We start from the raw sequence: 23,647 nt of genomic DNA, 5'->3' as shown, positions 1-23,647 counted from the left end.
TCACGGAAAAGGTTTGGAAGAGAACTAAAGAACTTCTGATGCTACCACGCATAATGGGGGAAAAAGAACACAATGCAATTAAATATGAAAGGGAGTGGGGCAGACCTCCCTTGGTGCCTCAATTAGAACTGGATAATACAGATCAGGAAAATCTCGGATTCAATTACTGCTTTTGTGCTGAGCTGTTGGTGGTTAGGGGCACCATTACTGGCCTCAGTGCCTTGCATGAGTGAGCTCTTACACAGTCCAGTGACTCCTGCTGAAAAGTGTTGTGCAGATGTCTGATGACAATGTACTTGGTTGCGATCCCACTCTACACTCCCCCGCCCCCCTTCATTTAACTACGTAACCAGTGACTAAACTGCAAAAAGTTAGTTTGTGGTTATAAAATGCTTTGGGAAATCTTGAGGATGTGAGGCATTTGTTCTTTTCCTTTAATATACTCGTACTATTCTAGAGTAACGTTAATCGCCAATATATGGATGTGACTGTTATTCCTGTTTCTCTTGCAGCTGGTTGGGCTGTTACTTATTGGAGTAGCAGCATGGGGCAAAAGTTACGGCATTGTTTCCAGTATAAACGTCATTGGTGGAGTCATTGCTGTGGGTGTCTTCCTGCTTCTTATTGCTGTTGTTGGACTTATTGGAGCAGTCAATCACCATCAGGTCATGCTGTTCTTTGTATCCTTTCATTGATTTAATTGGTCTTCTAAAAACAGAGTATGACTCTTGTAAGGTATTCTTCCATTTGTAACCAATTAGGTTGATGTCCCACTCCTAGGACTTTGGGAAAAGAAAAATGCAGCAAAAATCCTTAAAAGGATAACTGAAAAGAATCATACTGAAGCTTGCTTTAAACCTTCTGGCCAAAAAGACCCAGAGTTGTATTTGAATTGAAAATCAGGCTGATTATTCTGACGCCAGTAATCCCAAGCTCAATGATGGGAGCAGCCTTTGTGAGTCGCATGCTGCGTGAATAAACTGAGAAACAATCATCATGTTTCATACGCACTTGTCAGAGGCATCCTCTCAGTGTCAAAAATATGCCCTGGAACAGAGCATGTTACTGAGGCTATGCCTGCCATTATTAGGATTTTGGTAACATGCAGTACAAGAGATGGATGAAATATTCACATGGTCTCCTTCCAAACCTTTGGGAGATTATTTCTAGCTGCACCAATTGGAACAGTTCCAGACTATTTTATGCATGCTGGCACAATACTCACACCTGCTGATAAAATGGCACACAAGTTAATTATATGGATATGTTTAAGCGACCAATTTACCAAATGAAATAAATGAGCAGATATTAAATTGCCTGTGGTAGAACAGGCAAAGTTTTTAGGGGAAGGACTCTGAGATGTATCACAGTGTCACTGCACATTGAAGTCTCTTATGCTGACTGTAATAGATTGGGGTAGTACCAATCCAATTATTGGGATGGGACGGGGGAGCTTTAGTGTGTTTCTTAAGTTTCGGTTTAAGGCACAATGTTGACACACTGTAATGAAAGCCTTTGCTCTGCATTGAATCTGTGTTCTGTCTTACCTGAGAGTATTTGCTTTGGAGACAAAAGTGAAAACAATAGACAAGTGTTCATAAGCTGAAAATGTCATCAGAAGAAAATATTAGAACTGAGCTCTGAGAAATCTTTAGAAATACAGTATATTCGATTAATTTTTCCTCCTTGTTTCCTTGACTTTGCTTTCACTCCAGTACATGGTTATTTTATTCTTGGTCTTTGTGATTCAGTTTGGAGTCTCCTGCTCGTGTCTAGCTCTGAACCGCAGTCAACAGGTACATTTTGCTACATGTCACTACACTACATGTCACTACAACTCTGTTGCCCTCAACAAAGGCCTGGTCTGTTGCAAATGATGAATATGATGTAGGAAGCTCAGCAAGTCCAGACATCTATCTCTTCAACAGACTGCTTATCCTAGATGCAGTGATCTATTTCCTACTTTATAAAAACTGTTTTAAATGCATGGTGTGTTTCTACACAATCCTCAGCACAACATTCAATGTTGAGATATGGCAAAAAGGCCACCAACCTTCCTCTCTCTCCAGATGCTGCCTGACTTGCTGAGTGTTTCCAGCATCTTCTGTTTTTTTTAGAGAGTCCAAGATGTTTTCTGACCCTTTCAATTATACTTACCCACCTGCATTTACTACAAGATGGGTCTAAGTTCACACCCCATGCAATACGGGCTACTTTGGAATAGAGATTGCCAATAGGAGCATTTCACCCTCCCCAACCTGAACTTCTAGAAACTAAGTTCTGCTCTTGTCCTTGTCAAATATTGACTTGCATCAGTAGGAGTCATTGGGAGATTTCATGACCAAGGAAACCCCTTTCTAATCCAGAGGCAGAGGCCAGCTGTAGCACTTGTACCTCTGCCCTACCTGAGAGCAGCGAACTTGGGACATGGAAGGGGGCAACTCAGAGACCTTTCTGGTCTTTGTTGCTCAGGACTGGCTGATGCATTTTTGAACTAATATGTGCACACACTGATTATTTAATGAAAATGTGAAATTACAATTGCTTGCTTCGATTAATAGCTCAATTTATGGAATAGCATTATATCTTGCACCTAATCTGATGAATTTTACTAATTTGATATTTGAAAATTCAAACTGTGCAGGTAGGCTTATTTCATGATAAACCACCAAGATTCTAATATTGGTTAACTAAATATTTAATTCATCTTTACTTGCTACAGGTATTCAAGGAAATAAAGATGGATTCCTCTTGAGGCTATACGTGATTAAAATCAGTATAACTAGCTGATATAATGCAATCACAAATCCCATTTTGTGTTGGCAGTTCTTTATTTTGCTGTATCAGATTAAGACCCTTTAGCATGCCACTGTCTCCAAGTGTGTATTTTTAAATTTAAACACTCCTTCAATTATTGCGAACCTCTTTAAAATGCTCCTCTTCTAACCTTTTTGCACAGATCCCAAAGGCAATCATAAAAGATCTACTGTCAGAATAGAGGCACTTGCCAATTGGATATGTTTGAGTAGATTTCAGTGCTTTTGAATGTGACCTGAGCTATACTGGCTATAGCTGTGGCTGTTATTCACTTGTGCGGAAAACAGTTTTTATAAAAAAAAAGGAAAAAATGTGGTGAGACTGCTGAAAAGCTGAAGCGAGTTGGAACTGCTTATTTTAAAGGTGGGAAATTAGCAGAGCAATCATTTCACCACTACCGGAGAAAGGATCATCTGTGCCACACTGTGTGTTAAACAGTTTATCTTTCATCTGTAGGATCAAAGTTGGAACCGAACCCTGACAGATGGGGATAATGGTCTCTTATTTGTTAATGTTACTAATGGAAGGGAGGGAAGCGCATGTCATTCTATTTAGCATACAGGGTGTGGATTATTTTTAAACCAGGGTGACTTTATATATCATGGCACATCATACGGTGGCTCAGTGGTTAGCACTGCTGCCCCACAGGGCCAGGGACCAGGGTTCAATTCTGGCCTCAGGCGACTGTCTATGTGGAGTTTGCACATTCTCCCCGTGTCTGCGTGGGTTTCCTCCGGGTGCTCCGGTTTCCTCCCACAGTCTGAAAGACATGCTGGTTAGGTGCATTGGCCTTGATAAATTGCCCCTTAGTGTCAGGGGGATTAGCAGGGTAAATACGTGGTGTTATGGGGATAGGTCCTGAGTGGGATTGTTGTTGGTGCAGGCTCGATCGGCCAAATGGCCTCCTTCTGTACTGTAGGATACTATGATTTGTTTATTGTGGTGTTGATTAACTGAAGAATGTTTGCCAGAATTCTGTACTTCAATTAGTACAGAATTACAGATTTGTAATGGTGCAGGAGGAGGTCATTCGACCCATCGTGTCTGTAAATGAGTATTATGACTTAGTGCTAATCCCATGCCTTTTTCCCCATGCCCCTGCACATTGTTTCTATTCAAATAATCATCTAATGCCCTCTTGAAAGCCTCGATTGGACCTGTCTCCACCACACTTCCAGGCAGGGCATCCCAGACCACTTGTTGTGTGAAAAAGTTTTTTCTCCCATTACATTTGCTTCTTTTGCAAATAGCTTTAAATCTGTGCCCTTTCATTCTTAATCCTTTTATGAGCAGGGATAGTTACTCCCTATCTACTCTGTCCAAACCCCTCATGATTTTGAACATCTCTGTCAAATCTCCTCTTAGCCTTCTCTCCAAGGAGAACAGTCCCAACCTCTCCAATCTATCCTCATAGCTGAAGTTTCTCATCATAGAATCTACAGGAGGCCATTCGGCCCATCGAACCTGCACTGACAACAATCTCACACAGGTCCTGTCCTATCCCTGTAACCCCACATATTTACCCTCCTAATCCCCCTGACATTAAGGGGCAATTTGTCTTGACCAATCAACCTAAACCGCACATCTTTGGAATGTGGGAGGAAACCGGAGCACCCGGAGGAAACCCACGCAGACACGGGGAGACTCCACACCAAAGTTGGAATTGAACCTGGGTCCCTGGTGCTGTGAGTCAGCAGTGTTAAGCACTGTGCCATCGTGCCACCCATCCCAGGTTCATCCCTGGAACCATTCTTGTAAACCTCTTCTGCACTCTATCATTCCGATAGTGTGGTGCCCAGAATTGTACAGAATATTCTAGCTGAGGTCTAACTAATATCTTGTATAAGTTCAGCATAACCTCCTTGCTCTTGAGTTCCATGTCCCTATCAATAAAGCCCAGGATACTATATGCTTTATTAACTGCTCTCTCCACCTGTCCTACCACTTTCAATGATCTATGCACCCATACAACTAAGTCCCTGGGCTCCTGCACACCCTTTAGAATCCTACCCCTTATATTATATCTCCATGATTTTCCTACCAAAATGCATCACCTCACACTTCTCCGCATCGAACGTCATCTGCTATCTATCTGCCCACTCCACCAACTTGTCTATGTCCTTTTGAAGATCTACTCTGTCCGCTTCACAGGCTGCAATACTTCCAAGTTTTGTGTCATCCACAAATTTTGAAATTGCCCCCTGTGCACCAAGATGTAGATCATTAATATATATATTAGGAAAAGTAAGGGTCCCAATACCGACCCCTGGGGAACTCCACGACAAACCTTCCTCCAACTCAAATAATATCCATTACTCACTGTTTCCTATTATTCAGTCAATTTTTTATCCATGTTGCTATTGTCCCTTTTATTCCATGAGCTATAACTTTTCTCACATGTCTGTATGAGTCATAGAGGTTTACAGCATGGAAACAGGTCCTTCGGCCCATCTTGTCCATGCCACCCAGTTTTTACCACTAAGCCAGTCCCAATTGCCCGCATTTGCCCCATATCCTTCTCTACCCATCTTACCCATGTAACTGACGAAACGCTTTTTAAAAGACAAAATGTACCCGCCTCTACTACTACCTCTGGCAGCTTGTTCCAGACACCACCCTCTGTGTGAAACAATTGCCCCTCTGGACTCTCTTGTATCTTTCTCCTCTCACCTTAAACCTATGCCCTCTAATTTTAGACTCCACTACATTTGGGAAAATATGTTGACTATCTACTTTATCTATGCCCCTCATTATTTTATAGACCTCTATAAGATCAGCCCTAAGCCTCCTACACTCCAGTCTATCCAGCCTCTCCTTATAACTCAAACCATCAAGTCCCAGTAGCATCCTAGTAAATCTTTTCTGCACTCTTTCTCGTTTAATAATATCCTTTCTATAATAGGGTGACCAGAACTGTACACAATATTCCAAGACATCCCAATGTCTTGTACAACTTCAACAAGACATCCCAACTCCTGTATTCAATGTTCTGACCAATGAAACCAAGCATGCCAAATGCCTTCTTCATCACCTTGTCCACCTGTGACTCCACTTTAAAGGAGCTATGAACATGTACCCCTAAATCTCTTTGTTCTATAACTCTCCCCAACGCCCTACCATTAACTGAATAAGCCTTGCCCTGGTTCGACCTACCAAAATGCATCACCTCGCATTTATCTAAATTAAACTCCATCTGCCATTCATCAACCCACTGGCCCAATTGATCAAGATCCCGTTGCAATCCGAGATAACCTTCACTGTCCACTATGTCACCAATCTTGGTGTCATCTGCAAATCTACTAACCATGCCTCCTAAATTCTCATACAAATCATTAATATAAATGACAAATACCCAGCACCAATCCCTGAAGCACACCGCTGGTCACAGGCCTCCAGTTTGAAAAACAACCCTTGACAACCACCTTCTGTCATCAAGTCAATTTTGTATCCAATTTGCTACCTCACACTGGATCCTGTGAGATTTAACCTTCTGCAACAACCTATCATGCAGGACCTTGTCAAAGACCTTGCTAAAGTCCATGTAGACAACGTCAACTGCACTGCCCTCATCTACCTTCTTGGTTACTCCTTCTAAAAAAACACAATCAAATTTGTGAGACATGATTTTCCATTCACAAAGCTATGCTGACTGTCCCTAATCAGTCACTGCCTCTCTAAATGCCTGTAGATCCTGTCTCTCAGAATAACGTCTGACAACGTACCGACTACAGACGTTAGGCTCACCGGTCTGTAGTTCCCAGGTTTTTCCCTGCAACCCTTCTTAAGGAAAGGCACAACCGTTGCCACCCAATCTTCAGACACCTCACCTGTGGCTGCCGATGATTCAAATATCTCTGCAAGGGGAACCGCAATTTCCTCCCTAGCCTCCCACAACGTCCTTGGACAGTTCATCAGGTCCCGGGGGATTTATCTACCTTGATGTGCTTTAAGACTTCCAGCACCTCCTTCTCTGTAAGATGTACACTCCTCAAGATATCACCATTTATTTCCCCTAACATCCATGCCTTTCTCAACAGTAAGTACTGATGAGAAATATTCATTTAGGATCTCACCCATCTTTTGTGGATCCGCACATAGATGACCTTGTTGACCCTTAAGAGGCCCTACTCTCTCCCTTGTTGCTCTTTTGCCCTTTATGTATTTGTAGAAGCTCTTTGGATTCTCCTTTGCCTTATCTGCCAAAGCAATCACATGTCCCCTTTTTGCCCTCCTGATTTCTCTCTTAACTCTACTCCTACATCTTCTATACTCTTCAAGCGATCCACTTGACCCCAGCTGCCTATGCACGTCATGTGCCTCCTTCATCTTCTTGATCAGGGCCACAATATCCCGAGTCATCCAGGGTTCCCTACTTCTACCAGCCTTGCCCTTCACTCTAAGAGGAATGTGCTTACCCTGAACCCTGATTATCACACTTTTGAAAGCCTCCCACTTATCAGATGTCCCTCTGCCTTCCCACAGACTCCCCCCATTAACCTTTGAAAGTTCCTGCCTGATACCATCAAAATTGGCCTTGCCCCAATTTAGAATGTTAACTTTTGGGCCAGACCTATCATTGTCCATAGCTATCTTAAAACTAACGGAATTATGGTCACTGGTCCCAAAGTGATCCCTCATTAACACTTCTGTCACCTGCCCTTCCTTATTTCCCAAGAGGAGGTCAAGTTTTGTCCCCTCTCTAGTCGGGCCATCCACATACAGAATGAGAAATTCCTCCTGAATACACTGAACAAATTTCTCTCCATCCAACCCTCTAATACTATGGCTGTCCCAGTCAATGTTGGGAAAGTTAAAATCCCCGACTATTACCACTCTATTTTTCTTGGAGCTATCTGTAATCTCCTTACATTTTTGCTCCTCAATTTCCCGCTGACTATTTGGGGGCCTACAGTACAACCCTATCAAAGTAATTTCCCCCTTCTTATTTCTCAGTTCTACCCATATAGACTCAGTGGGTGAACCCTCGAATATATCCCCTCTCAGTACAGCCGTGATGTTTTCCCTAATCAAAAACACCTGTTGTGTTGTCACTGTATTGACTGCCTTTTGGAAATCCATGTATACCACATCAACAGCATTATCCTTATGAACCCTTTCTGTTATCTCTTCAAAAAACTCCACGTTAATTAAACACGATTTCCCCTTTAGAAATCCATGCTGGCTCTTTGTAATCAACATTTTTCCATGTGATTATTAATTCTATCCCAAATAATTGTTTCTCAAAGCTTCCCCACCACTGAAGTTAAACTGACTGCTCTGTAATTGCTGGACTTATCCTTACAACCATTTTTGAATAAGGGCACAATGTTTGCAATTCTCTAGTCCTCTGGCACCTCCTCTGAGTTTAGGGAAGACTGAAAGATTCTGGCCAGCGCCCCTGTAATTTCCACACTCACCTTCTTCAGTGTTGTTGGGTGAATCTCGGTGCCTTGTCCACCTTAAGGACCGACAATCTATCCAACACTTTCTCCTAATCAATTCTGAACCCTTCTAGTGACAGAATTTCCTCCTCTGTTACCATGGCCTGGATAGCATCCACTCTCTTTGATAAAGGCTGATGCAAAGTTTACATTTAATTCCTCAGCCACACTTCCTGCCTCCATGCATAAATTACCTTTTCCTAATGGGCCCTCCTCCTCTTATCACCCATTTACTATTTATATGTCCAGAGAAGACTTTGGGATTCCCCTTCATGTTGCCTGTCAGTCTTTTCTCACAATCCCTCTACATTTTTCTAATATACTTTTTCATCTCCCCTTTGAACATTCTGAATTTCTCTTGGTCGCAATTGTATTTTCTACCTGACATCTGTCATGAGCAGACTTTCTTCTTCATCTTAATTTCTATTTTCTTTTTCATCCAGGGAGCTCTGGATTTGTTTGCCCTACCTTTTCCAATTTGATTGTGTCTGAACCATTTCGTTTTGAAGGTAGCCTATTGTACAGTTACAGTTTTTCCCACCAACCTTTGGTTCCAGTCTATCCAGCCCAGCTCAATTCTTGTCCCTTTGAAGCGAGCTCTCCCCCAGCTAATTCTTCTTACTCTGGATTGCCTATTGTGCTTTTCTACTGCCATCGTAAACCTTACGATACAATGATCGCTGTCTCCTCAATGTTCCCCCACTGACACTTGATCTATCTGGCTCACCTCATTTCCAAGAATCAGGTCCAGCAATTGTTCCTTTCTTGTTGGACTAGATACATACTACTGTAGAAAACTTTCCTTAAAACAATCTAGGAACGCTTGCCCTTCTCTGCCCTTTGCCCAAATATAGACTAGAATAGAGGTAGGGTTAATTAAGTCCCCCTTAATAACTACTCTATAATGTTTCCACCTCTGTAAATTCCCCTGCTAATTTGTTCCTCTATGTCCTTCCCACTTGTTGGCAATCCTACATACTACACCGAGCAAGATGATTGCATGCACCATTTTTGTTCCTGAGTTCTAGCCAAACAGATTCTGACCTTGACCCCTCCTGGGACATCCTCTTTCTCCAACACTGCAATGCTCTCCTTAACTAATACCACCTCCCCCCTCCTCCTCTTCTGAACGCCTTGTACCCAAGAATATTTAACACCCAGTCCTGCCCTTCCTTGAGCCAGGTCTCTGTTATCACCACAACATCATAATTCCACATGGCAATGGGACCTGAATGTTAAGGCATTAAACCGAGATTCATCTTTATCAGAAATTAGCAGTTTCAAAAACATAGCCAATGTAAGCCTAGATTAATGGGCTCAAACTGGGATCCAGAGATAAAGCACTCCCTCTCTCTTGCTCTGCCCTCCTGATCTTCCAATCAGAATTGGAACTTGAAATGGATCAGAAGTTAGTGCTGTAAATACCCAAAACCACACCTCTCCTGAAATGAGTTTCCACAAAAAGTTAACAGGATATTGGGGGAAAAAAACTCCATCACTCCAAACACTTTGGTTGTGAACTGAAGTCCAATCTTTGTAGCTAACCTCATTGACAATCCATCCCACCCATTTGGAATGCTGCTATGCTAAAGGAAAGCATAGTAAACTTCAGAAAATACTCGGTCGAAGTCGGTGTGTTGTGACACATTGATTTTCTGTTTTATTATTGTTTAGGAGCATCTGCTAAAGTTGACCTGGAACAGAATGTCAGATCCAACCAGACAAGATCTGGAACTCCAGCTGAATTGCTGTGGATTTATGAATGATACAGAGAATGCTACCATCTATGCAACTGATTATTCATTGTGTAAAGCTGTGAGTAATTTCTCATCGGATTATTGGTGTTGTATAAAGGCAGTTCCCTGGACAGCATTAAAGGGTAATATTTGGTACATACTTGTTCCATAGAAGTTCCAGCAAATGGACCTTTATTGCACCCTAGCAACCTATTTGTAGTCAGAAATATGACATCAGGTTCCAATGGAGTGGCACAGTGGTTAGCATTGCTGCCTCACAGTGCCAGAGACCTGGGTTCGATTCCAGCCTTGGGTCACTGTCTGTGTGGAGTTTGCACATTCTCCCCGTGTCTGCATCGGTTTCCTCTGGGTGTTTCTTCCCATAGATGTGCAGGTTAGGTGGATTGGCTATGCTAAAGAATTACCTCTGTGTCCCAAGATGTGTAGGTTAGGGGGATTAGCGGGGTAAATATGTGGGGTTATCGGGACAGGGCACAGGTAAGATGCTTTGTTGGTGCAGGTTCAATGGGCCGAATAGCCTCCTGCATTGTAGGGATTCGATGAATTGAGTCCTTATTTAAAATTACCTGTTTAGAAATAAATACATCACTGCCCCCAGTTTGGGAATGGTTAGAAGTTTGAGTCAGATTTCACTTATGATGCTGGTGGTGAAAAGTGGGATGGGGTGGGAGAAGGCAAGATTAGAAAGATCAATCATCCCCAAATCTCCCCCAACCCAAAAGTTAAAATTGGCTTTTCTATGCAACTTGCTACCTTTTATGCTATTCAGTGAAGCGACTAGAAACTAAATGTTAAATCTTTCTTGCTTGGTGAAAGTATTTTAAGTTTGCATTCCAAATGGTGTGCGTCTAATTTAGTTTTTCTTCGACAGTCCTGCAAAACAACTGGTTGTAAAAGCTGTGGCAATGTCATGCTAACGCATTCTGGGCAGGCTCTGAGGATCCTGGGTGGAGTCGGACTTTTCTTCAGCTTTACTGAGGTGAGGTTTGTTGTGTTGCGTTGTAAAGTAACAAATAGTTTCTCCGCTTTCATAATAACTTGGGCGAGGTACAGTTTTAAAAATAAAAATTGGTTTCTCAATGTAAGCAATTGCGGTTCTTTAGATGTGAAATCCTAATGTTCACAGATGCCACATGGGACTACCAACAATCCAGTCTTGGGCTATTTTAATTGTTTCTCAGTTATATTGGATATTTTTAAAATATAAATCGAGACTCTGGAAAACCTGGCTGACATTAGGCTGAATGTCTGTCCCAGACCTTAAGCAAGGCAGTGGTGAGCATGGGAACCGTCAGCCGAGCCATGAAAGATCTGCCCAAGGAGGAATCTTGAGGGGCTGTAGGAATTAGCAAATAAAATGTTTACCAATCCAATATCCTTAGTGATTAATTGCAATTTTAAAAATAAATTTGTGACGTAACAGCTACAATGTTTAATTCCTTAATCATTGGCATTAATGATGAGTGATGCCGGGGTTAAATTCTACAGAGCTGTTAAGAATCAAAGCAGCCCTGTGAAATTCACAACAAAAATATATCCTGGAGTGATTATAAATGTTATAATATCCTCTCAATGTGTGGATGTTCGCTCGCTAATAGATATGATCTGAACCTATTGATCAGATTATTGCCAAATAATTGCTCTGGGATGTCTATTGTTCTTAGATCAAGAATACAGCACAGGAACAGGCCCTTTGGCCCTCCAAGCCCGTGCCGCTCCCTGGTCCAACTAGACCATTTTGTATCCCTCCATTCCCACTCCGTTCATATGGCTATCTAGATAAGTCTTAAACGTTCCCAGTGTGTCTGCCTCCACCACCTTGCCTGGCAGCGCATTCCAGGCCCCCACCACCCTCTGTGTAAAATATGTCCTTCTGATATCTGTGTTAAACCTCCCCCCCCCCCCCTTCACCTTGAACCTATGACCCTTCGTGAGCGTCACCACCGACCTAGATAATTACCTTATGTCAATAGTCAGTGTATTTTTATGTATATGAGTGTTATGTGATATACTGGGGGGAGAGGAAAAACATGTAGGCATACTAATCTTCATTTTGTGTTTGTACTCCCCAGATCCTTGGAGTTTGGCTAGCTGTGAGATTTAGGAACCAGAAGGACCCTCGAGCAAACCCTAGTGCCTTTTTGTAGAACCCTCCCCTTTCTCTGCACACTCATGACCGTTGTATCCTCTAGCTGCTAGTCAAAAAATATCTTTCCCAGGGATTATTTTCATCAAAGCTCACATGGGTACAGAAGGCAGAAGAATGATGTCCACTTCGCTTCACTAATGCATGATGGGATGGAGCAAATTGGCCAGACTGCATGAATTATTGTGATGCCACGGCTGATGAGACTCAGTGATGTTTGGGTTGTGCTAACTGAATGCTCCATCCTTGATGTGAAGCCCCTGGTTATATGGCTACATTTGTGTAAGAACCAGAACTTGAAAAATGTGTGCAAACTTTGAAATAATTTTTAAAATTAGTCCAGAGCTTGCTGTTTCTTCAGACTAATAATGCATAATTACAGCTATTAATGTTTTTAGGTGTGTTAATGGAGGGGGGAAATTGGGAGGCAAGGAGAGAAACTTCCTTTTAAATAAAAGGTTTTAATTGATCGAAAGAGCCTTTTTTATTATACAGATAACTTTTACAAGGAACACTTGTCACAATCATAAGTTTAAACCTGATGGTAATGGGGAATCAGTAGGAGCAGCTGTACTGATTTCAAATTCACAATTAGTTCCACAAGACCCACTTCTTTGGCTATATGTTCGTCAAAGCAGAAGCCAACTTCCTATCTTACCCATGTATGCTCTGGTTAGTGCTTCATGCCTGACCAGCCCTAGGAGTTGAACTTCTCTGCTAACTTGCCTGTGAGCTAGCTGCAAGTTGTAGCGCCATTTAATCTGGCAATTTAAAGTGAGCAGACTGCCTTTAATTTTTTTTGGGGGGGGTGGGGTGGGGTGGCTGTAGGCAGAGGGAGGGAAAAAGAATAACTGAAGAGTTAAATTAAAATAATTTTTTCAAGTCCTGGTTCAGACTGTCATAATGGCTCATGTCCATCAACTGTCTGGCTTCAATGTTTAAAATATAGTTATGTTGGTACCACTGAAATGTGATGTATCATAATAGTTAGATTTTTGTCATTCTTCCGAATTGTTTAAGGGAGTATTCTCAAGATGTATGGAGCCATGTTTTAATTTTGTTAAAGTTGAGGCTATACTGTCTCCTTCCTTTGTACAGAGCTATGCTCCACAACTAGAATGCAAGGAGATGGAGGAATGTCTTTTCTCAAGTTATGAACAAACTGCAGCATTAGTATTATAAGGACCCTACACTGTAATTGAGCTAATAAACATGACCATCCAGTCCAAAACCCTGGTTGGGAAGTGTCTGCTGCCTTCACCTCACTTCACATGATGTGCCACCAATGTATATGGATATAATGTCCATACCTCAACTAGATAAATGCAATCACCAAACTGCTGAATCAGAACCCGTTCGATTAGCATAGGTCTGCTTTCATTTTCTGAGTTAAAAATAATAACCCTTTGTGAATGTTTTCAACTTTCTTTTCCACTGAGCTGTTGGGAGTAGAAAGGAAGCTAATCAGGAGTTTAAGGCTTCAGATTTTGAATATTAATTACTTGTTCATGCAAAAATAGCCTTGAAGGTTCATCAGTGAAAAAGCAGCTCAGTGACTGAATTTTGCTAACTAGACAATGGAAGTTAAAGAGCAGGATATGATTGTCAGCGATGTGCCCACATGTTGCTAACCTAAAACAGACTTTGTGAGAATTGCCACCATGAGGAGGGGGAAAATGATTACAACAGGAATCGTACAAGTAACTCCACTGCAAGCTGGATCCATGCAAGCATCAGTGGTATAAAAAAGACCTGTGCTAATTAGGTGTACAGTACCATTTGAACTCAAGTGCACATTGTTACGTGCTGTTTAGAAAACACCCCATTGGCTTTTTAAACCAACATAGTATTTTGTTAATGAATGGTGTGGAAGAATGAATGTTAAATACTCCTTTAATTTTGTTGAGTAATTATAGTAACCATTATGGTTATGTTGCTGAACCAGTAATCCAGAAACTTGGGCTATTAATCTCACCATGGTAGTTATATCTCACTATAGTAGTTACAAGCAAACCTGAATTTAGTTTTTTAAAATATCAAAAATTTTCTGTAAAAGTGACCACAGCTATTTGTCACTTTAAAAAAAAAACTGGATCCCCAATGTACATTTTAGGGATGGAAAGCTGCTGTCTTCCTTGGTGAGGCCTCTGATTTGTAACAGACTTTGGCAGTGGCTAAGCAGGCCACCACCACCTACTGCAACTCAAGATGGGCAGTAAATTGAGAATTAAGTTTTAAAAATAAACCAAACTAGCAATAATCATTAATCCTCCATTCACAATGTGTACAAATTCCATGGGTGTCCCAAATCCACATGGGTATTCTATACTATTTTAGTAATGAAATTATACATTAAATGCTTGAACAGTTTGCACAAGAATATTTTCTGATAAAAAGAGCTTGATCTTTTGAATATTCATTAGAATCCCTACAGTGCAGGAGGCCATTTGGCCTATCAAGTCTGCACCGACCACAATCCCACCCAGCCTACCCCCATGCATTTACTCTAGCTAGGCCCCCTGACAGTAGGAGGCAATTTAGAATGGCCAATCCACCTAACCCACACATCTTTGGGGTGTGGGAGGAAACTGGAGCACCCATGGGGAGAATATGCAGACTCCACAGACAGTGACCCAAGCCAGGAACTGAACCCGGCTCCCTGGTGCTGAGGCAGCAATGCTAACCACTGTGCTGCCATATCGCCCAGTGTACATCTCGAATTTATATTTGTCAAAAGTGGAACTGCTGCCTTTGAAGGAAAAGGCGTTTGCTTGAGACTCAAATGCATATATTGAAAATCTCCCCCAGCCCATATCCATAGAACTGGGCTGTCATCTGTGGTTTCAAAATATTTTGGATTCGGGCAGATTTTCCTCATTGCATTTTGTAAAGGCAATATACTGGGTGAGACAGTGGTGTACTGATTTTTTTAATAATTGAAAGCATTGTCTCTATAGCAGAGATATGTAGCAATGGAGAGAATCCAGCAGGGGGCACAAGAGATGGTTGGGATATTATGTTGGCCATGAGTTATGTTAGTTTGGTTGACATTGATCCTACATTTTTGGAGACCTTTCTGGCATTTGGGGGGGGAAAGAGAGGGAGAAAGAGGAGAGGGGACGAATTTTCTTTTGCCAACTCGAATAGTTTGTGGTTGCTGGTTAGTAGACCAGGCAATAGCTGAGTGGTGGTTCTGGAAGCACAGGCAGGGTCAAACAGGTAGTGTTATGCCTCAGTGGCTGCAGGTTCTTGTGACCTGCAGGAGCAAGGAATTAGTAGAACTTCTCTGGAAGTGTCTGCCCTGTGTTATTAGGATTGACAACATATTAATTTGGATGTACTTCAAACTTGGAATTTGTAATAGTACTCGGCAACACGGTCAGAAATACTTTGATTCTTGAGACAACCCTTGTGCATTTTCAATGATTGTGGGGAAACTAAAGCCTTTTGAGGAAATTCTTGGCTGATTTTGCTCAAAGGTTTGGCTATCTTCTGTTCCAGCATAATTTCAGAGGTTCAGACCAACACATTTACATTAAAATGTTTTATTGTATAAAAAGTGAAAACAAACTTTTGCAATAAATGCTTCACTAATGAATAATACTCTTGTCAATACTTTGTAGCATGTGGCAGTCAAAGGGGCACCATGCAATATGGGATATTAGAAGTACAAATATAGGTTCCACCATTCCATACCTCACCAAAGTCTGGAATTTCCCCAAGAGGCAAAAAGACCATAAGGCTCAGACCTGGCGAGGAGCAAGTTCAGGGAATCATGTCATTAAAGAAAATGGAGAAGGGGGTTTATTTCAACTTCTGAAACACAACAGAACTTCAAAACAAATGCAAATTTTAAACTTAAGTTTCCATATTTTGATTTGGAGATTCCCCACTGTCATCTTGGAAAAGATTAAAGGGTATGGCTCTTAAATCATATTGTACTACACTACAGGTTGATGCTGTGATTTTTTTGTAACATAGCAGGTGGCAAGCTCACCACTCCATGGTAGGTAAGAAGTGGGTGTTCAACATCAGCAAAGGAAGTTGCAAAACCGTATCAAAGCAACAATGTTCAAGTTAACAAGAAAACCTCTGCACCCATGTTTTTCCAAGTTTCCACTTCGTTTCAACAATGAATGGATAAGCTGACTTTACTCCAGAAACAAACTGGCAATTATGTATAGACAACATAATATTAGACCTATGCATTATCTGTAAAGTTACAAAACATTCCTTGGACAAAATTAAAATTGCTTTCCTGGCTGAATAAGTTACAAAACACCGACTGGAACTCTCCTCCATCAGTCCAAAATTGTACCCCCAAACTTTTGGAACAGTATTTTATCTCCATTTTATTTGGATGAAATCCCTTGGATAGTTTAAGTATACAGTCTTAACATACTGCATATTTCCATATGCCAAAATACATGGGCAGACAACATGTATGCACGCAACATTGTTTTGCTATTTTTACACCTATACCAACTCCATTGCAAGCAAAGTTAACCCAAGATCCATCTGCTCCAGTGCAAGTGGAACAATTTCTAGCACCTTTGAAGAGGTAGCAACTTTATCACAGCACCTCAACTGGGCACGTTGCAGCATTCAGAATTTGATGTGCCCTATTTTGTGATGAGAGCAGCTGGTATAGATTCTTTCATTCACATCCTCCTTGTTTCTTCATTTGTTCCAATACCTTCTTTTGCCTTTCACCATCATCACTAATCACGCCAGCCTTCCACTCAACCAACCAATGACAGACCTTCCTTTTTCTTCTTTTCCCCTCTCCCACCTTTCTCTGCCTCTGTACTTGCTTAAAACTTGGCACATCTAACCTTTTCCCGTGTTCATGAAAAAAAAAGTTACCCGAAACATTATCTCCACAATTGCTGCAGACTGGAGTATTTCCAATATCAGTTTTATTTCACATTTCCAGAATCTACACTACTTGCTTCTGTAACTTCAAACCCACATTAAGTCAACTGAGATATAGGGACATGTTCAGCTCATGTGTCTCCCTTCAACACATGCCACTATGCTGCATGTCTGGCCTATCAATCTTAGAAGTGGCTGGAATACAAACATTTTAAAAATATTGACAGTTACATTACTGAAAGTGTACAACAGAGCTGGTTGAATGCCAGACTCCAAAATAGCTGACCTCCAATGGTCAAAATAACCAGGTCAATAAGAGATTTGGGAATATGCCAAGTGCATTCTATTTTTTGTTACATATAGCGGGTTAAGTATAGTGGTCAGAGGTCTTGTGGTGCAGTGTGTCACGTCCCTGCCTCTGAGCCAGAAGCTTCAGGTATAGAGTCCCACTGCAGGACTTAATGGCCAAGAAAGCTGCATTCATGACCAAATAGATCAAGTATTAACTTGCAAATCCTTCCAATGTACCCACAGCAGGCAGCAGAAAGAGGTTCCTGATCAGCCATCTAAAGAGTTGGAAACTACCAGCACTATCCATAGCTGCAGACTACAATATGCATATCAAAGTGCAAGTTACAATCGCAACTGACTAATATGTAATCACCATCGGTGCTATCTATCTATTTTAAATTGTTGCAATCCCATTTGACTCTGGCCAATTATGCTTAGTGAAAGAGGAAGGGTAAGACTACAATAAAAAGGACAAGCAGGAAATTACATTACCCCAAGAAATACATTTTTTTGGCTGAACAGTGGACTTAGGGTTATCAGTTACTCCTAGGCTACTCTTAAGTTGAGCTGGCCAACCAAAGCAATTGGAGCCACTAATCAGAGTTAGGTTGAGTTGTGACAAACTGAAACAAGCCAAGTACCTGAACGGCACGATCACTGGTACATTCTGCAACCACTTAGTGGCATTCAGAACCACTAACTTGAAGGAGGTATGTAACTTTCCTGAATATCATCAAATGTGGGGTAAACACTGGAGGCCAGGTACTTCTTGCAGGGAGGTGGAGAGCAAGTCAAGCCAAGTCACCTGACTGTCAGCTCACAGCTTTGGCAGAAGTCCCCCCCTGTCCCCCCAAGGTAGCAGCTTGACAATTGGATCAAAATGGAGACAAAGAACCTCAACCAAAGCAATACCACAAGGGCCAAACTTGCATTTAAAACAGGAAAGCTCAAACTAGGATAAAAGCAAAATACTGTGCTTCCAATTGGGCACTTTACAGCCTTCCAGACTGAACATTTGAGTTCAACAACTTCATAGCGTGAACTCTCCCCTCCACATTTCCATTTATTTCATTATTTCTTTTCATCACATTCATCCATTATCACCCTTCATTCTCACTCTCCATCTTGCACACTCCCTCCACCACCCCCAAACCTTTCAGGGCAACAGCCACATTCCTCAGGCAGTCCCTTAACCATCAGCATCTCTGTTCTGTCAGTCATTCACATTCTGATCATTTAATGGACATTTTTAGCACTCTTAAGTTATCATTTACATTTCCTTTGTCCAATTACAGCCCCCCCCCCAAACCCCCTCAGTATAAATCCCTTATTTTTCTTTGCTCTTAGCTCTGATGAAGGGTCATCCAGACTCAAAACGTTAGCTCTATTCTCTCTCCAGAGATGCTGTCAGACCTGCTGAGATTTTCCAACATTTTCTGTTTTTGTTTCAAAGCTCAAAGTAGTCTATTCTGAAGAAACACTGCTACGTTTCCACACCAGATACCTAAACATCACATTATTCTGACACCTCTGAATTAAGCAGCCTTCAAATATTTTAGCAGACAAGATAGCACTCAAGTTCCAAACAAACAATGGATCGTTTCCATTATTGCCAAGTCTTTCCTTTTATTCTAATGTTGTACAGTAATAAAAACTATCTTCCACATGATACCATTCAAGATCATGCCTTTCATAAAGACAGGAAACTTTTTTTGGAGGGTGTTGAAAGAACTGGGAACTAGTAATTCCCCATTCATAGACCCACCCAACTTTGAAACTAGGATAGTAATTACAAATTGTTGCTTATATCCATCCTTCCTTTCTCATTGCATATTAGATAAGGACACTCATTTGTAAATTGTATAGAATCTGCTTAATGTTTCCAGTAGTCTTATTCTGGAACTTAATGGAACACTCTTAATTTAATGTTCACCTAATCTGGTCACATTTCCATGCTTTAAAATCTCATCCCACAGATTGCAAGAGAACTTTATTTCAAACTGACACCAACACAGTCTTATTATATTGCAGAGTGTAGTGTATTTAAATAATGTAACACCAAGTGATAAAACAATGAATACTGCCCCTCCAAGCGTTAATTACAGATATATTTGTGGCTTTCGGTGATGATTGGGTAGCTTGTGTTACTAAAGGACAAGCTTTGCTTTTACAATCATACTGGTGTGCAATGCAACTGTCACAAGCACACTTTTTCCACCTCCTGAAGATTAAGAGCCCTTGCAGGTAAAAGAGATCCACCGACACTCGTGCCTTATCTTCATAAGTGGTTGCGAGAGGGAGTACAGAACAGCGGGGGGGGGGGGGGGGCAGAACATTACAGGCAGGCCATTCAGGGGCAGGGGAAACCTGAAACCCCCCCCAAAAGCTGTTAAGGTTATGTTAATGTTAACACTTTCCCCCCGCCACTGATGCTGCCAGACCCGAGTGTTTCCAGCAGCTTCTGTTTATATATCTATTCACTTTACAGAATAGAGGCATGTTGGGGTAAATTTTCCGATCTCCCCCACATGGTAACCGTCACAGGCAGGATGGACAATTTAACAGACCATTAAAAAGGTCAGTTGACCTCGGGTGGGAATTTCTGGGCCCTGGGTGGGAGAGACTGGAAGATCTCATCCATTGTTTCCTCCATGTATCAAAGACACCAAAAGGGTCCAGTCAGCTTTGTGGGTAATTTTCAAGAACAGCAGGTTGAAATCAACTGCAATATTTATAAATAGTAAATCCCGTTCGTTATACTGTACTCCCCATGTTAACCAAGCTTTCACACACAAATACACAGTCCATTTTATCACATCAGTTTTACCTAACAACTCACCTCCAGTAGACGACCATATTCTAGAGTTAAAGTGTCATTATGGCACAGGAGGCCATTTGGCCGATCAAATCACTCAGTAATGAGCATTTTACTGTGTGATCAGGCCTACTCCTGTTTCTAGTTGTATGTTCATATTATACCATGCCCCAGGTGAAGGCCAACCTAATATTTTAATTGCAGGCTTAAATCAGTCATAATTATCCACATAGCCAACTGGAAGATGGCATTCGAAGACTGCCACTCTCTGGCCTCATTACTGGGATTGATCCCTGGGAAAGGCAGAGGTGGGAGTGGGCACGGACAGGTTTGAAGTGAGCAACAGGTCTAATTAACCTGTCACTATAGACAGAGAAGGGAAGCCCTAACCCATGACAGTACTTTACTGCCCCCAACGATTAACATGAACTGCTTTGTGAGAAGTGAAGACCACTCCTTGCTGGAAAACAAATTAGTGCCTGCTACAATCCTGGTTAGTAAGCTACAAACAACAGCATTAGATCTGGTCACGTATTAAAATGTACAGACAGTTGCATTCCAACTGATCAGCACCAAAGAAATCCAAGTGACGCAAATAAAAATGAGGATGGCACTACCAGCTGTGAATATACCAACTTCAGAAAGCATTCCGAGGCCCTCTAGGGCCAGATGACCATTACTACATAAACTATTTCAATACCCGGAATCCAATAACAAACTCAAGCGTCAGGATCCTAAATCCAATTTAATGGGTGGATCCAATTTATGATCCTTTCCAACATTGAGAGAGAGTTCAGTATTGCACAACTGGGAGGAGATGGAAGGGACCACTTAAGCAGAATTTATGAAAGCAACGTTTGGACTATCTGGATAGCCAGACATGGCTTTGATAAAGGGTCATCTGGACTCGAAACATCAGCTCTTTTTCTCTCCTTACAGATGCTGCCAGACCTGCTGAGATTTTCCAGCATTTTCTCTTTTGGTATCTGCACAGCCAGTTTTGTTTATTCTAAACTTGGACAGTGAAATAAAGAATGATTGCCCAAAATTACTTGTGTAACTGAATGAAGTGACTTCCTTATTGCTGCCATTTAGGAAGCAAGTTTTGGAACAAAAACTGATGGCTTCAGTAACAGTTACTTCACCTGCCTGTGCACTAACAACAGAAAATTGTACTAATAAGAAAAAAGGGAACAACATATACACACGCTACATGTAATGGACTCTGGACTGCACACTTTGCCAACAGGTTTGCAACCAATTCATTTCAGGTCAATTTCCCAACCTGAAACAGAGGCAGCACTGCATAATGGATCAAAATCACATTGGAACTACCTATAAGCCAGGGGTGAGTCAAGTGGAGAACGTTTTCCCCCAAAACTGCAGCTAAAGTTGGTACTTTTTGCAGTTTAGTGAAGAAAAAAAAATCTGCCAGTAACACTCTCACGGCCAGTTTCAGCAATTCATCCCAGAATGGCAGGTTGTGGGGTATTCTGGAAGATTTTTGCCCAACCAGAGGAACATTTTGACGCTTGAAAAAGCAGATTGTAGATAGAACACAATGACAGCACATGGGGAATTGTCACACTTACTCTACCCAGGCTATTATGCAGGTCAATCTCTTTCCTGGATCCCAAATGCAGTCCAGCAAGTGCAGAAATTGCTGCGACACAAAAAGGCCAAGTTTTGCATTAGCTTGGGGCACGCTGATTTTCTTTGCCAGATTCGGAATTGTGCATTTTCCCCATTGAGTAAACCACAGACTGGCCTTCAATGTGTGGAATGGGTCTTTATTCAGACTGATACTGTTCCAGTTCTAGACACTGTATCTGACATTCAGTACGACAAATGGGTGTCTTCATCTGCCCCAAACCATGGCTCCCATGCACCAGTAAAAAGCAGACGATTTGGCAAGGAGGGTGTGTGTTAGAATTTTAAATCTATATTGCACAGTTCTACAATCATGGAGCAACTCAATTAGTTGACATGGGGAAAATACAAACAATTGAGTGAAACTTTTGATAATCAAATACTTCCAGCTCCATTAACCACCTTGCGACTACATTTGGCGAACATGCTTCTTGCTGCACAAGAGTTGGATGTGAAGAGTTGGATGGCAGACGGAGCTAGCCACAAATCTGCTCGTCTTCCCATGTTTCAGGACAGGCTGCATAGAGGTAGCTCAGCCAGGAAGACAATATTAGAACACGAAGGGGAGACAGATTTGTATGGAAAACCCCGTTTGTCGGCTGTCCGCAGCTGCAGAGGTACTTCTGTGCCTCATCCTACCTTGGAGTTGTCAAAAAGGTTGTGGGTTCAAGCCCTGTTCCAGAGGCATAAGCACAAAATCTAGGCCGACACTCCAGTGCAGTACTGAAGGAACATCGTATTGCCCGAGGTTCCATCTTTTCGATGAAGCATTTAACGAAGGCCCTGCCTGGCCGCAAGAATCCCATGGCACAATTGGAAAAGCAGCAGGAGAGTTCTCCCTGGTATCCCCATTATTTATCCCTCAATCAATCCCCAAAAACAGATGATCTGGTCATTTATCACATTTCGGTTTGTGGGGGCTTGCTTGCGCAAACTGGCTGCTATTTCCCCTACATTACAACAGTAACCACACATCAAACGTTCTTCATTGATTGTAAAGTGTTTTGGAGCATCCAGAAGTCAACCATGATGTTAAATATCAAAACACTCAGGAATTATGGGGCATGGCTCCTTTAAGAAGTTCAATGAATAGTTAAATGGCGGCTAGGGGAGACAGAAGAATTACTGCCGGGCAGTGTGAAGCAACATGTAATCTTGGCATTAAAATCTTTAGTTCCTCTTGGTATGGAAATCATCAGTTTAGGAAGCGTCATTGTCTAGAGCCATGCCAGAGATAATGCAACCTACCAATTGGAGAGAGAGTGGAAAACAGGTTGGGGGTGGGAGAGAGAAATGGAAGCAAGGGAGGCAGCAGATAGGTACCTCTTCCAATGGCACCAAATTCCTTCTGCTCACATTCAGTGCCAGTTTAGTTTTACCATGTGAACAGAGGGCAAATTGGGATTTATCAAGAAAATAACACCATGCAGAGAGCTGGAGGAGAAGAGATCTCATTCTAACTGGCCAAGAACTGCAATCCAGCGGAGCAAGAACTGCCTCAAAGAACTACCCAATGACACATTCCAAGCTCCACTTCCTTTGCCCAAAGGAACAAGAGCCTTACAAGTCAACACAAGGGAAAGAAAGATATTTCCCAAATTATGACAAACTCAAGTTGGTTAATGTTTGGTTTTCTGCACACCCACCCTCCCCCTCCCTCCCCCCAGCTGTGCACATCTGTAGGACAGTTGTAACAGTAGCACCCAGGTGGTGGCTTGCAGGCAAAGGCACAGGCAGTTTTTCTTTCCACCACAGGTTACTAGTCTTAAACCGTGGGACTTTGGCCTTGGAAATAAGGATGTTGCAGGGCGTTGAAGGCCGAGATTCTTTTATAAGGGCTAAATGCCAGTAACTC

General features: G+C 41.9%; 2 protein-coding genes across 4 annotated transcripts in view; one reads left to right on the top strand and one right to left on the bottom strand.

The window, feature by feature from the left end:
• The window catches only part of LOC144481876 (tetraspanin-31-like), an 18,421-nt gene extending 5,029 nt beyond the window's left edge, over nt 1–13,392 (top strand). The window contains exons 2-6 of the mRNA XM_078201023.1: nt 513–680; nt 1,716–1,796; nt 9,933–10,073; nt 10,887–10,994; nt 12,088–13,392. Of these exons, the coding sequence (XP_078057149.1) occupies nt 513–680; nt 1,716–1,796; nt 9,933–10,073; nt 10,887–10,994; nt 12,088–12,162 (573 nt within the window). The 3' untranslated portion in view covers nt 12,163–13,392. The remainder of the gene's footprint in view (nt 1–512; nt 681–1,715; nt 1,797–9,932; nt 10,074–10,886; nt 10,995–12,087) is intronic.
• cdk4 (cyclin dependent kinase 4) overlaps nt 12,652–23,647 on the bottom strand; it is a 42,761-nt gene continuing 31,765 nt past the window's right edge. For all 3 annotated transcript variants that reach the window (XM_078201020.1, XM_078201022.1, XM_078201021.1), the window contains one exon: nt 12,652–23,647. In XM_078201020.1, the coding sequence (XP_078057146.1) occupies nt 23,558–23,647 (90 nt within the window). In that variant the 3' untranslated portion in view covers nt 12,652–23,557.

The sequence above is a fragment of the Mustelus asterias genome, chromosome X (genome assembly GCF_964213995.1).
Source record: "Mustelus asterias chromosome X, sMusAst1.hap1.1, whole genome shotgun sequence".
Classification (NCBI taxonomy): domain Eukaryota; kingdom Metazoa; phylum Chordata; class Chondrichthyes; order Carcharhiniformes; family Triakidae; genus Mustelus; species Mustelus asterias.
Note: the sequence above shows the minus strand (reverse complement) of the source record. Positions and strands in the feature narration are given on the sequence as shown.